This window comes from Plectropomus leopardus, chromosome 16, assembly GCF_026936395.1.
Source record: "Plectropomus leopardus strain MGB_pleo_1.0 chromosome 16, ASM2693639v1, whole genome shotgun sequence".
In the NCBI taxonomy this organism is placed as follows: Eukaryota; Metazoa; Chordata; class Actinopteri; order Perciformes; family Serranidae; genus Plectropomus; species Plectropomus leopardus.
Window position 1 is genome coordinate 26,753,523 of NC_142191.1, and position 13,882 is coordinate 26,767,404.

Consider the following 13,882-nt stretch of genomic DNA (forward strand, 5'->3'; position numbering starts at 1 on the left):
AATGCTAACCACGACGCCACCGTGCCGCCAATAATAATAATTTTTTTCCCCCAATTCATTTCCCGGTCTTCACTTAGGATCCCGGTGGCTGGAGGGTAGAAGCTCCTCCTGAGGCTCTTCCTGAGCCTCTCAGTGCTGGCCTGGTGTATCCGGTTCCTTCATCCTGACCTCAACAGGGCGAAAAAGCTGTTTTTCAAGTGGCTGGGATCTTAAATGATTCGCCTGGCCTTATTTTTGCAGCACTGGCGTAAATATCCTTTTGTCAGGGTACAGAACTGAACAAAACACTTTTTGCAGGGCCTTGTGGTCCTGTTTGGCGCTGTTTCTTTACCAGCCACTGATGTTCCAGCACCTAAGGTAAAAAATACAGACTGCTTGCAGCACCCAGTTCAGGCCCTCAGTCATGTGGGCACCAAGGTACTTGAAGCTGTCCACCCTCTCCTCAGAGGACCAGTTCATATTGAGGACATAGGCTGTTACACAATAGGAAATGCAGGTACTCTACACTCCAAAATATTTACTAATGAGTTTTGATCATTTAATTTGCAACATTTTCATCAGGCAACAAAACTGCAGTACCCAGCGTATTACCAGCCAAGACGGCTGGTATTGTTTTTACCTCATGAATTATGTGTGTGTGTGATGTTATGTCATCATGGCACAATGTGGCAATACCAGATGTTGCGACAACTACTTCAGTCTTTTGTCAGGCGTTTATATGTATGTCTGTCTATCCGTCCGTCCGTCTGTGGACAAATTTGGTCAAGCAAAAGCTTCAAAACCATGCAAGATGCAGCCATGAAACTTGAGATCAAAATAAAGGTTGAATTCAAAGATAGGACAATACAAAATTGCTTCGTGTGTGTACACTCTTTGTGCCTGTTATGCTCCACAAATTGAAGAACTTACATTATGTGAAAAGAGTTACCTAATTCTTCATAGTGCAGCCCAGTTCACAATATTCACTGCTTGACACTATGGTCTTTAAAAGCAGATTTACCAAAGGGTCTTACCAGGGCTGAAGGATTTCTCACAGTTTCACGGTTAGTCAGCGGGTGCTTCAGAAACAGTGATCTTAGCTGAACTCTCTGCTGTCATGGTGACACACGTGAGCACAAGACCAAATGAGCTTTAGGCACGTGAATCCTGCTTCCCGGTAATGTCATCAGTGTGCACTGCAGTTCAGCTCACATCTCCTGAAGACTTTCCCCTCCAAACACCACTGCCACTCACACTGACAAAGCACTTCTATTAAACTCACAATTTTCAGAGTCAGAGATTACAATCAGGCACCAAACGACCCGGCTCTCAAGAAAAGATGTAGGTCTGGGAGTATTTATAACACGAGAATCAGCCACCCCCTGGTATTTAAAGATGAAATGTGATGTGCAGAGCAAAAATATTCCCTGAGCATTCATTGAGGGCTGCGGAGCCAGAGAGTGCAAATTGAACTGGCACTGGCCTTTAGAGGCATCCGCTGTGATGCTCATTTCCTCTGGCTCTGCCACCACCACTGAACCCTGCGTGTCTGAAAACTCACCCCAAAGCCAAATTTAATATCCCCAAGCCAAACTTAATATCATTAAGGGCAATCAGCCCAGACGCTGGCTGGTTATGAAACTCATCAGATCATTCTAATGAGACAATAACATGGAGAAATTTCATGGGAACGCACGCCAAATAAAGGCCGGCCAGGAAGACAACAACAACACACATATGCCTTATGATTTCTCAAAGGAAATCCAATCTAGAAGTGCAACTAATGATCATGTTGATTACGTTTCATTAATCAACTGTTAAACATATTAAATGTCCATTATGTCATCTTCCACTTATTTTATGTCAAGTCTTAGGTCAGTTAATATGTTGGGACCAACAATTGATTGGCAGTGTTATTTAATAAGTTAAAAATGGCTAACCAATACTTTTGTATTTCCAGTGATTGAAAGGACTCTGTACTGTGATAAACATCATGAACTCAGAGAGAATAGAGTGCCCCAGTTAGGAATCCTAAAACCCGGAAATCAGTTAGCATTTCAACACCTCCATTTCCCTCATCTCAAAGTCGATGGGTTTTTGTTTAGGCGCCTTTAATAAGGTCTGTGGTCTGTCAGTGAATACCCCACTTATGAACTTTGAAGCTTTAATGCGTCTTTAAAAAGGCAGATTGCTAACAAGTGGCTAAATGAGACTACAGAACATTATCATTATCATTATCATCACAAACGCGGCTTTACAGCCTCTTAGCGGTAGCGACGTGACTCAACCTTATTGTAGTTCGCTGTATCCTACCATTAGCTTTTTACTTTGGGTGATTGTATTGTATAAGTAGTGTTCATTTTTGAAGATTATCTTGCTGAACAAAACATGGAAATATCATACACGTTTGTTTACCACAGAGCTCATTTTCTATAGTAATCTAAAATCCAATGGAAAAAATCCCACAGGCTTTGTGACAAGGGAAAGAGGGCAATCTTAGCTTACAGAAAAACACCATCACTGTGGCATTCTTTCTGAGATGACCTACTAACTCTAGCAGACACTGACCACAAAACACAAAATAGTATGTCTTAAAGTGTGACTACCACTGATTTAATAGTTTCTTAACACAGGCAGGATGGCCCGTTCTCCTGTGCTTCCTCAATCACCCTCTGAAATTACACCAGCAACATTATTACTACATGTTCACTCAATAACTCAATAACGACTAAAAATCAATGCGTAAATCACATAAGTCTCAAATCATTTTAGGTGATGGAACCCCCTTTCCTTAAACCGACAAGCAGTGATGATCAATTTTGACTATATTCTGACATTTTTTTGATAAAAAAATTCACAAAAGAATTACAGTGCTCAAAGGGTGCATCAATAATGAACATAATCATTAGTTTCAGTCTAACATAATACATTTTACACCACTGCCAGGTTTACAGCAAACTGTGGCGTAAATAATTAAAGAGATTAATCTGTTTCCTCTTGTTGTTTTCTCCTTGCTGAACAGAATCCATCTGAGATTCTGTGGCTTTATCTGCTCTACAGGCATCTGAAATCCTCTAGACCTCCCACGGTTTGCATAAAATGCAGACACAGGGACAGGGACAACTGAGGATGCATAGTAATACAGTAAGAGTGGCATTTACACTGCCCAGTGGTTTAGTGTTACTGCGGGGTTTCACGGTGGCTTTGTCCTGAGGGGCTGTGGCTGTTTGGTTTATGCCACTGACTGTCACGCCCTCTGACAGAACAACGCAGCGCCCAGATGGCACAGCTTATCTGTATGCCGAGCTGCTCCAAGGACAGTGGCACCGGGCTACAGCATCTCTGAGGATGTATGTCAGACAGGAAACACTGGCCCCAGCAATCGAGCTCCTAGTAGGACACTCATGACTTTAATGCCTCCACTCACAATGACTTATGTCCTTGGAATAGTGCAGCCAAAACACTTCCCTTTAGATGATCGCCATGACAACTTTAAATCTCAAAGAGTCACAGAGATCCCTAATTTGTCATACTGTATCGTATAGTGTGGAGAGTACAATAATATAAAAATGCAGATATAGTGAATTAATGTAAAATCTGCTTGTTTTTAGAGCTTAAACAACTATTCATTTATTGGATTAGTCCTTCAATAAAAATGTATTGAGTAATTATTTAGAAGGTTGATTAATCCTTTTTTTTCTTGAAAATATACTTTAAATACTAAAAGTCAACGTACTCATAATGCAAAATGGCTCTTTTCAGGATACTATCCATTAGATTATTTAACTATTATAAGGGATGTCCCGATCATGTTTTTGTGGCCCCCAATGCAATCCGAGCCATTTAATATTAAGTATCTGCTGATACCGAGTCTTGATCCATTACCTTTGTTCTCCTGGATAATACAGCTGCACAGTGCACCCTGCATCCAAGCTGTTCCTTCATGTTTTGTTTTTTTTATTTATTAGCCTATTGTTATTACTTATTCATTTATTATACAAAATAAAGTACAAAATGACAAACCATTATTCCACAGGCTGTACTTTCATCTTTTGTACAAATTCTGCTGGCTTGGCATGTCGTCACTTTTCAAGATTAATTTCAGGCTTTTGTTAAGTTGCATGGTAGGGCTGCGCTGTCCATGGTACTGAAACTGAGCGGTAGGAAATCGATAGACAGGCAGACAGAACATGTAACTTTATCCAATTTGTTTTTGTAAATAATGGCCTAATTCCAAGAAAAAGTATAAAGTAACATAAAATGGAAATACTAAAGTAAAGTACAAGTTCCTCAAAATTGTACTTAAGTACAGTGCCTGAGTAACTGTACTTGCTTTGTTGCTTTCCACCACTGATATGATGTGTATTTTCTATAAACTAAAAAAAAAAAAATAAATAAGAATATAAAAAGAATAGTGGAGGGAATTAGAGAAACTTTGTTGATATTCAATAAGCTGTATCATGGGTGTGACATGAGTGTGTCATGGTGTTTAGCTTCTGTGCCGTCGCCAGCACCAAGTCCTCCCCCAAAGCTCCAAATCTATCAGCTGGAGGAGGACCCACACACAGCTACATTACACACAGCTGGTTGAATAGCACTTAAGTTACCTTTTATTTTCATGGTCGTCTGCTCACTCGCCTGTTAATGTGGTGGTTCACTTTTACGCTGTGATCTGTACACTAGACTTTAGCTTCTAACTTAATCTTTTTAACCTGTTTTTGCTGCAAAAAGAGTCGGACATCCTGTTTATATACTTCAAACATATTGTAGACCTTTCTATCTGCTTCTCTGTGAAATCCCTTTTTTATTTTTTTTTCCCATGCTCTCTCCAACAGCTGACCATCACAAAGAGGCAGGGCTTAGCAAAGGGTCAATTGACAGTTTTACTATTTCACTTAAATTCAAATAACCTGAAAACCTCCGACTCATTTCCTCGAAAGCTTCTTAGCTCCCTTTTTCTTTCTTTCCGCATGTGTGTTCCCAGGGAAACGCTCCAAGGAGCTGTTAAGGTCTCCCCCACTATGAGGGGAATCATAACAAGGAAATAAGGCCGATGATGTGTGAACATGACATAAAGCCCTTCAGCCGTCATCGCCTGTCCTCTCAACCTCTGGAACATAAAGTGTGAGTCAGCTAAGAGTCCCGGGGACAGATGGGAACGATCTGCTCTCTTAACCACCAGCTGGAGAACGGTGGAGGCCTGTCTGGCAGTCAGTACGGTGACAGGTGGTGTGCTGATGAACTCAGAATATAATATCTTAATAACAACAATACAGCTACTACTTATGAATTTAATTTAAATGATACAGGCAGCTTATGGTTTGCTATAGCTTTGCTAAATGTCAATAAATACTTTTTTTTACTCCCCTTTATTTATAAAATTTGAAAATTTGAAACTTGAAATAGTTTTAGTTATAGTTTTAGGGTAAAAATGGGTTGAGGCAATATAAACATAACAGCAGTTGGTGGCCATAATGCGCGGTAAAAATTAAAGCACAATAAAAGAGGGCAAGAGGACAATGCATGGTAAAAAAAGTTTCTAAATTGTTTTTATATAGGCTGCAGTGTTCATTGCAACAGATGTAATTTTCTTCTTCCAGTAAAGTTTCCATTAAAAAATGAAAACATCACAACATCACATTCATCATCCGCTTAGAAACGTTGATTGCATGGAAAAAGAGGTTTGATTTTCCAGGAAAAACTGCAGTGTTTCTTCAAAGGCACTCCAGTGTTAAAATATGCTTGCCAAAAGCGCAAGTGAGACAAAAACCAAAAACGAATGCACAGATATCAACATTATTTGCAACGTTCTGGGAATGAAAAACTTCCAAGGACAGGGCTGCAGCGATGGCTGGCCAGAGATTCAGACCAGCAAACCATATGGTTTTGCTATCAGCTGGAGTGAAGGGTTGCCTAAATCTAAACACCCACATAAATCACTGACACAAACACTAAAATGATAATGTAAAGAAGCTGGCTGGCAGACCTCACGATGGCAGGCTGACATGGCATGAACAAACACAAACTTGCTTGAGGTGAAACTGTTGTTTATGTTTATTTCCTTTTAACAGTAGCTGGTAGGTGTAGTTTTAATGTGAAATTTGTGAAACATTTTTCAAAATGCAAGAGCAGCAATTTGACTTGTGAAATAGATTTTAATAGTACATTAAAGTATTTTAAGTTATAATCCCAAATATTTTCATAAAATCAAACCTCTGATGTCATGCTACAGGGCAGCTGCAGGCATGTTTGTCCATGCTGTTTATGTAAATGTATAAAGCACTGCACTCGCCCTAGCTAATGCCCAAAAAGAGGTCACACCTACAGTTCACATCATTTGGTATGGGCTGAGAGGGAAAAAATGACTTTTTGATATAACGTGATGTCTTTTAGTTCTGGTCCTGTTTGTGTTCACAATGCATTTTACCAAAAAAGTAGAATTACCCCCTCACAGTTGTATGCCTCTGTGAACCAGTCTAGTTACAGTTATCATTTAAAATCGTATCTGTGCAACATAAATGCTACATACATATCTTACCTTCCAGCAGCACAGATCTATACAGTCAGCACTGTTTCAAGGTGGTCTCCCAAAAACATGTTTTATGAGGTCACCATGACCTTGACCTTTGATCAACAGATTCTAATCAATTCATTCTTGAGCCCATGTAAATGTTTGTGCCAAATTTGAGGAAACTCCCTCAAGGCCATCTTCAGGTGTTGCATTTATGAAAATGAGAACATGTCTATGAAAACATGGATGCTTAACAACCAGAAAATCTATATAATCAACATGGTTTCAAGGTGGACACCCAGGGTTTTTGAGTTATGGCCAAAAACATGTTGTTTGAGGTCACAGTGACCCTGACTTTTGAACACCAAATTTTAATCAGCCCATCGTTGAGTCCAAGTGAGTGTTTGTTTCAAATTTAAAGAAATTTCCTCAAAGTGTTCTTGAGATATCGCTTTCACAAGGATGAGACGAACGCAAGGTCAGTGTGACCTTTACATTTGACCACCAATCTAATCAATTCATCCTTGAATCTATTCAAACGTTTGTGCCGAATTTAGAGTAATTCCCCCAAGGTGTGCTTCAGGTATCATATTCACAAGAATGAGACTGATAAGGTCACAGTGACCTTGACCTTTGATTTATGCAAAATCATCATAATCAGCTCATCCAAGTGACTGTGCAAAATTTGTAGAAATTCTCACCATGCCTTGTTGAGATATCGCGTTTGCAAGAATGTGCCAGACTGATGGACAACCGGAAAACATAAAACCTTCCTTTTCCTTTTCAAAGCAGTCTCTGACCTGATTTGATTGACTGCGTTCACATGCTTCCAAAGAAACTGACCTAGACAAACACACATGCCAGAGTTCGTTTTAACCCATCCAAACACGTTACACGGCAATATTATGGCTAGACAAACCACTAGCTATCTTTTTGTGAAATTACAGGTAATTTCTTCAATGACAAACACTTCTGTCACCCAATGATTTGCTGCATTGAAAAAAAAAATGCCCTTGCTCCAGCAGTTGAGTCGATCCTGACATTAAATAACAAAATTCAAAGGAGTGGAAACTGAACTAAAGGGAGAACCAGAGGCCATCCACGTATCCAGTTTTTATATGTCACTGCCATTTTCACTCAGCACTATTGACGGGGAGCTGGGGGTCGCCTGCTGCTGAAAAAGAGTTGAGGCACAGGTCTGTGTTCATGGTTTCGACTCAGCCTGGAGAGTTCATGAAAGCTTGCAGTTTTATAACAGGAGTGTGAGGCTCTAACAGGGGACAAGGAACTCCCAAAAGGTCTTTGTAAAGTCCCAGTCTGCAAAGTGACATACAGTTTAATGTCAGTAGCAGTTACCTCCATGCAGTTAATTCATCATAAAGGTCAATGACCCACTATGTGCCCCGTCCATATGGGATTCAATTTTACAAAAGGAGACTTGGTACTAGAATGTTTCACAGCTATTGTACTCCTGTGTAGTGCCTAATAGTTAATCCATTACTAGCTGTACAACAAAAAGGAAGGTTTATCATTACTTTCAACCTCTCTTCCATTGTCAGATTGTTATTTGATACAATTAGAATTACTGCCTGACGGTTTTTATGCCTCTGTGAACCAGCTAAGTCAAGACATAGCTTTTAATATGGATGCTGCTGCAAAGAAGCTACAAATTCCACAACATGGATTCCTCACACATATCTTCCCCCAGGCAGCACAGAAGATCTATACAATCAGCACAGTTACAAGGTGGACAACCAAGATCAGTGTGTCTGATCAAATGCCTTTTCCTGAGATATGACATTAAATATTAGCCAGAAAATAGTTTTTGCAGAACATTATGATGTCACAGTGTTGACACAGTGTTGACTAAGTTGAGCTATGACCTTTTTGATATAAAATGTCATCATTTTGTCATTATATCCTATTTTAGCGTGCAGTGTTGCCATAAATAACCTATGAATTTATGACTTGGCCAAGAACATGATGTAGTGTCACACTGACTTTGACTTTAATCAACCTTGACGCAAAGTGGATTATTGTGCCAAATCGGAGGAAATTCCCTCAAGGTGTTCTCGATATATTGTTTTCACAAGAATGAGAAGGACACAAAGTCACAGTTAACCTTAACCACCAAAATGTAATCAGGTCATCATTGACACCACCATCTGTGCCAAACATAAAGAACCCAAGGTGCTCATGAGATATAGCATTCACAAGCATGAAACAGACAAGGTGCCACTGACCTTGGCTTCAGACTACCAAAATGCAGTCTGTTCATCGTTAAGTCCAAGTGAACGTTTGTGCCAAATTTGAAGAAATTCCCTCTCATTCATCCTCTTCAGAAAAGTGAAACAGAAAAGGTCACAGTAACCTTCACATTTGAACACCAAAATCGAATGAATTCATTTCTGAGTCCAAGTGGATGTTTGTGCCAAATTTGGAAATATGTCCTCTAGGCTTTCTTGAAATATCATGTTTATGAGATTTTCCGAACAGAGAAATGGGCAAACAGATGGACAGACAACCCGAAAACATAATGCCTCCATCCACAACAGTCACCAGCGTGGAGGCATAAAACTATCCAGTATAGCTGGTTTAAGTAAGAGCATGTTTGTTTTTGTGTTTTTTTTGTAATTACTTCAATCAGACCTTTTATTCTCTCACTTTATATTATTGCTCTTATTACCACCTCTCTATCCTACCTTCTCAAGTCCAACAGTATTTTGTTACATTAGACCTCTGTAACTACAAATGGCGATGGAAGCGATTCAGAGAACTGAAGGTTCAAGAGTTGCAGTCATTATCATTCACTCTGGATAACAGCATGAGCCTAGTGCCTAAAATGTTAATGGAAATATAGATGTAGTCTCCCCTGCAGTTTTCACTTAATGGGGAACCACAGAGCTTTCCCCCAGAGACCTCTCGCCCTGAGAGAATAAACCACAGAGAGCTGCAGGCATGGAGCTACAAAATAAAGCAGTCCAGCAATTCAGTCTTCAAACACACAGAGGCTTCAAAAGCAATCTCATTGTCCCGTCTTTAGCCATGAGAGAAGAAAGACAAGTGTTGGGGGTTGGAGACATTCTCATGGGATCACTAATGACTGCAAGGGCAAAATCTTTAGTCAGACATTGGGTGGAACCAACCGAATAGGTGGGACCCCCAATATGACTGAACCACAATTTTGTTAAAGTGATCAGACACTTGGTATTTCTCACCCAGACGTGCCGATCACTGGGATGAAGAAAAAGCAACCCATATGTTTTATTTTCAATTTCATATCATAGGAGGTACCTTTCGTTTCTTTGCCTGTTATGACCTCTCGCCTTTAGGAAAAGTGTTTGTTCAGTGTCTGTACAATGTAATACAGAAGGGTTTGAAAAGTGCCTTTTTTATAGAATGAAAATAGTTTACCAAGGTTGCCAGTGGGTAAAATGCTACCTCAGTCCCCAGTAAGAGGATTTTGTCTGTCTTTGACACTTGCACTACTGTCTACTCAAAATAAATGAAAAGAAACGGATCCTGAGGCACTTGAGGTTCTTTTCTGCTGTACCAAACTCGCACCAAACCATGACTCCTGTATACTGTTACACCCCCAAAAGCTACAGAATGGATGCTCAGTCAAACAGAACACACAGTACACAGAGCGATAAGGGCCAGGCACCAGAAGGCCGAGTTTCAGAACAGCTACCTGCAAGCGTAAGTGGATTTTGACCAACAGTACAATGATAAGCTGGTCGGTTTACGGCGACACAGTTCAGTGACACATCAACTGCAGACCAAGTTTCAATAGGCAAGTAACACGGGCTTATGTTTACAGTATAAACATATGCAACGGCGATTACACTTCTTAATTACTAACACCCATAATGGTGTTTTGTTGAAGATCCCGGTTCCAACACAGCACAAGACTGTTTTGCATTGTCAATATCTCCAGCAAACAGTGGGTTCAGCTATTTTTCTCTTTAACTTGGCCCTCAAAACTGCAGTGTTGATAAAATTCTCCTTTTTGGCATCATCCACCTCAAGAGGCTCTCTTGAGGAGGAGGAGAAAACAGGCGCAAGTGAGCATGACCGACCCTGCTGAGTGGGAGGGAGGCTCAGCGGGAGGGGTGAAGGGGGGAAAAATCATCTGTATCCTTTTCCTATTTTACACATTTCCATTTCCAAGGACCCCTGGTGGCTTGACACTCAGCTCTGCCTTTCACGGGGAGCAGGCCGGCCAAATGCAGCTCTCGCTTGGCCTGGGCCTCAGGCGGTTGCCAAAGCTACTGAGAGACGTCTGAATACATGGCAGACAGGAAACTGGTGGGACGCAGCATTGATTATAGAGGTACAGAAGTGGTTGTGGCAACTGGTCAATAGGGCAAACTGTTTGCACCTGAAGCCTGGCACAAAGGTCAGCTGTCTAAGAGCAAAAAGGTGAAATAAAAAAGTGCATAAGAGAAAGGGAGACGATGGGGGAGAAATAAACACAAAGCAAGTGAGGGCACAAGAGAGAGTCATGATCTCGATATGGTTTGAACGCAAAACTGATGTTTATATGAACTGTAAATACTGTTGCCGATAGACAGCAAAGTCAAAAAGAGAACAGCCTGAACAACAAAACGGACATAAACAGGGAGAAAACGACCACGAGGCAGTGGAAGGATCAATGCTGTCACCGAGCCAAAAGAGAGAGAGACAGAAAAAGAAGGAGGAGAAGAGAATGATGGGGGATGCAGGAGCAGGTGTGGTGAAGCAGTGAGGGTGTTTACCTGGAGGGCCTGCCAAAGCTGATCAGCCAGGGCGCTGATTTGAGAGAGGATGTGACGAATGAGAAAGGACTTTGACATGCTGCTGCTCCCCAGCGTGATCAGGCACTCCATCAGCTTCTCTGCAGCCTGCAGCTGAGGTGTGGAGGAAGAGATACAAGACTTTACTGAGGGAGCTTCCTTCAAACTTTACTTTTTACGAACCTTTAGAACTTAAAGGGATACTTGGCAGATTTTCATCCAGCTTTGTATTAAAACGATGTGGGAAGTATGTGTCGACGAACTGTGGTAAATTTCCCTCCATCTGACCAGTGCCTAGATATCGATAATGTATATTGTTATTTGGCTGTGTTTCGCTGGCTCTCTGGCATGTTGTTTGAACCACACAATGTACTTACACATTTTCATATTGCTGCTTCTGCCACACAAACAAAGAGTTTACAGCTGATCAAGAGACACAGCTGATCAAGAGACACAGCCGCCCTTCTGTCTTCTTTCTGGCTCTGAAACCCCGACCGAAATCCTATCAAACCAAGATTCCGTTACTGCACCGCCTATGTTTCTCCTAAAGTGTTTTTAGAAACATATTAATGCCCCGTTAGGCTGTACAGGGTTCCCACAAATATTCATGGACAAAATTTCAAAACTCTGTCTTCTTCCTTTTGAGCAAAAGCAAATGCCACAGTCTTTCTTCTCTGTTATCTCTGCTCATGTAGCACCAATTTGAAAAGTATCTGTATGTTTGTACGGCATAGACGGCCTAGTTTTATGTGAGGACTCAATTATATCTGTGAAATACATTTTTTTTTAAATAACATCACTTGGATTGATTCTAATTCCACCAAACATATACTGGTTTCAATAAATGAAACAAGCTTCCTGGCGCATCTTCCAGCAGCGTGCGGATAAATCAGGTGCCTCTCGGCTCAAGGTCAGTGAGCCTCCACGGGAGAATAAAGGAGTCAAAGTGACTCTGATGAAGACACAGTGGTGTTGCAAACGTTAGTCTGTTTGCATTAATAAAGGCTGTATATTGATCAGTGTGCTATGGGCATTTCTTCTCCCTTGGTTGTTACAATAAATATGTGCTGACAATTCTGGTCATACTGATTAATGACGCCACAGACACTTTAGGCCAGTCTACGATCATTTTCACTATTAATCTTTTTTGATTAATAATGTATTTTAAAATATCACAAAATAGAGAAAATTCAGTTTGCTGAAAAATGTGAAAGGAAAACACAGTGAATTCTGAGGTTTGAGGAGCCAGATATTAAACCTTCAGTGAGTTCTCAAAGGGTTTGGAGTCCTGTTACCAATTGTGTGCGTAAGTTTTATTGGGGGGAAAATCGAGACAGCATTATTTTGCTTTGGTTATCAAATCTCAAATCAAATCAAATCTTTATTTGTATGGCACTTTTCATACAAAGAGTAACACAAAGTGCCTCACAGAGATTAAAAACAATAACAGAAATGAAAAACATCAATGAAAATCAAGAAAAATACAGACAGCCTGACCCTCCCACCCCCACCACGTACGCAACAACACACACACAATCATGTAGATATTCCCACACATATTCGCAAAGGCACCCGAACATCCACCCTTACCACCCACACACACGCACACATACACCAACACACACCAATTGTTACTAAAGAGACATGGCTAGGCACTGAGACCTGAAGGCGAGGAGAAAGCTACCTTGAGGCCACCCCCTCAGTGAGAGAGGTCAGGTCCAGCAGTCCGCCCGCCTACAGAGACCATCCCAACCCGGGCGGACAGGAGTGCCCGCACCAAGATGCCGAGCCCTCTAGCCACCCGGGCCGAAACAGTCCACAGTACAGCACCAATGGTGGACAGAGACCACTCCCAGTCCGGTAGGCCCGATGAGGAAACACTGGAGCTAAAAACTAACACAATAAAATAAGGTAAAAGAAACATAAAAGCTAAGAGCGTAAGGGACTAAAACAGTAAAATAAGACAAAGAATACAAGTGCACAGTAAAATAGATTAAAGGTTATAACCGCTAATAATTAGATAGATAAATAAATAAATGGGAGACTAAAACAGTGGGATAAGATAAAATAAAAAAGTAGAATAAATAAATAAATAGTTAGTTAGTTAGTTAAAAGCCTGATTGAAAAGATGGGTCTTGAGCCTCTTTTTAAAAACCTCAACACTGTCTGTGATCCTGAGGTTCTCCGGGAGGCTGTTCCACAGACGGGGGCCATAGTAACTGAAAGCCGCCTCCCCATTTCTTTTAGAGCTAACTTGTGGTATGGTTAAAAGGCCAGTGCCGGAGGACCTCAGGGTCCGCGAGGGTTGATAAGGTAAAAGCAGCTCAGTTAGGTAAGAAGGCCCAAGACCTTTGAGACACTTAAAACAAGTAAAAGAACCTTAAAATCAATCCTGAAACGCACGGGAGCCAATGAAGCGATTTAAAACCGGTGTAATATGCTCCCGCCCTCTGGTCCTCGTCAGCACTCGTGCGGCCGAGTTCTGCAATAGTTGTAAATTGGAAATGCTCTTTTTGGGAAGACCAGAGAGCAGGGCATTACAATAATCTAGACGACAAGAGATAAAGCATGCATCAGTACCTCGTGCTGGCCTGAGAGAGAAACGGGCGGACTCTGG

At 41.1% G+C, this 13,882-nt stretch overlaps 1 protein-coding gene across 3 annotated transcripts in view; it reads right to left on the reverse strand.

Moving 5' to 3' along the window:
* The window catches only part of mei4 (meiosis-specific, MEI4 homolog (S. cerevisiae)), a 112,380-nt gene that overhangs the window by 69,234 nt on the left and 29,264 nt on the right, over positions 1-13,882 (reverse strand). For 2 of the 3 annotated variants that reach the window (XM_042503858.2, XM_088089700.1), the window contains exon 4: positions 11,248-11,379. In XM_042503858.2, the coding sequence (XP_042359792.2) occupies positions 11,248-11,379 (132 nt within the window). Of the gene's footprint in view, positions 1-10,146; positions 10,899-11,247; positions 11,380-13,882 lie in introns of those variants that run through there. The other variant, XM_088089699.1, reaches the window with a different exon arrangement.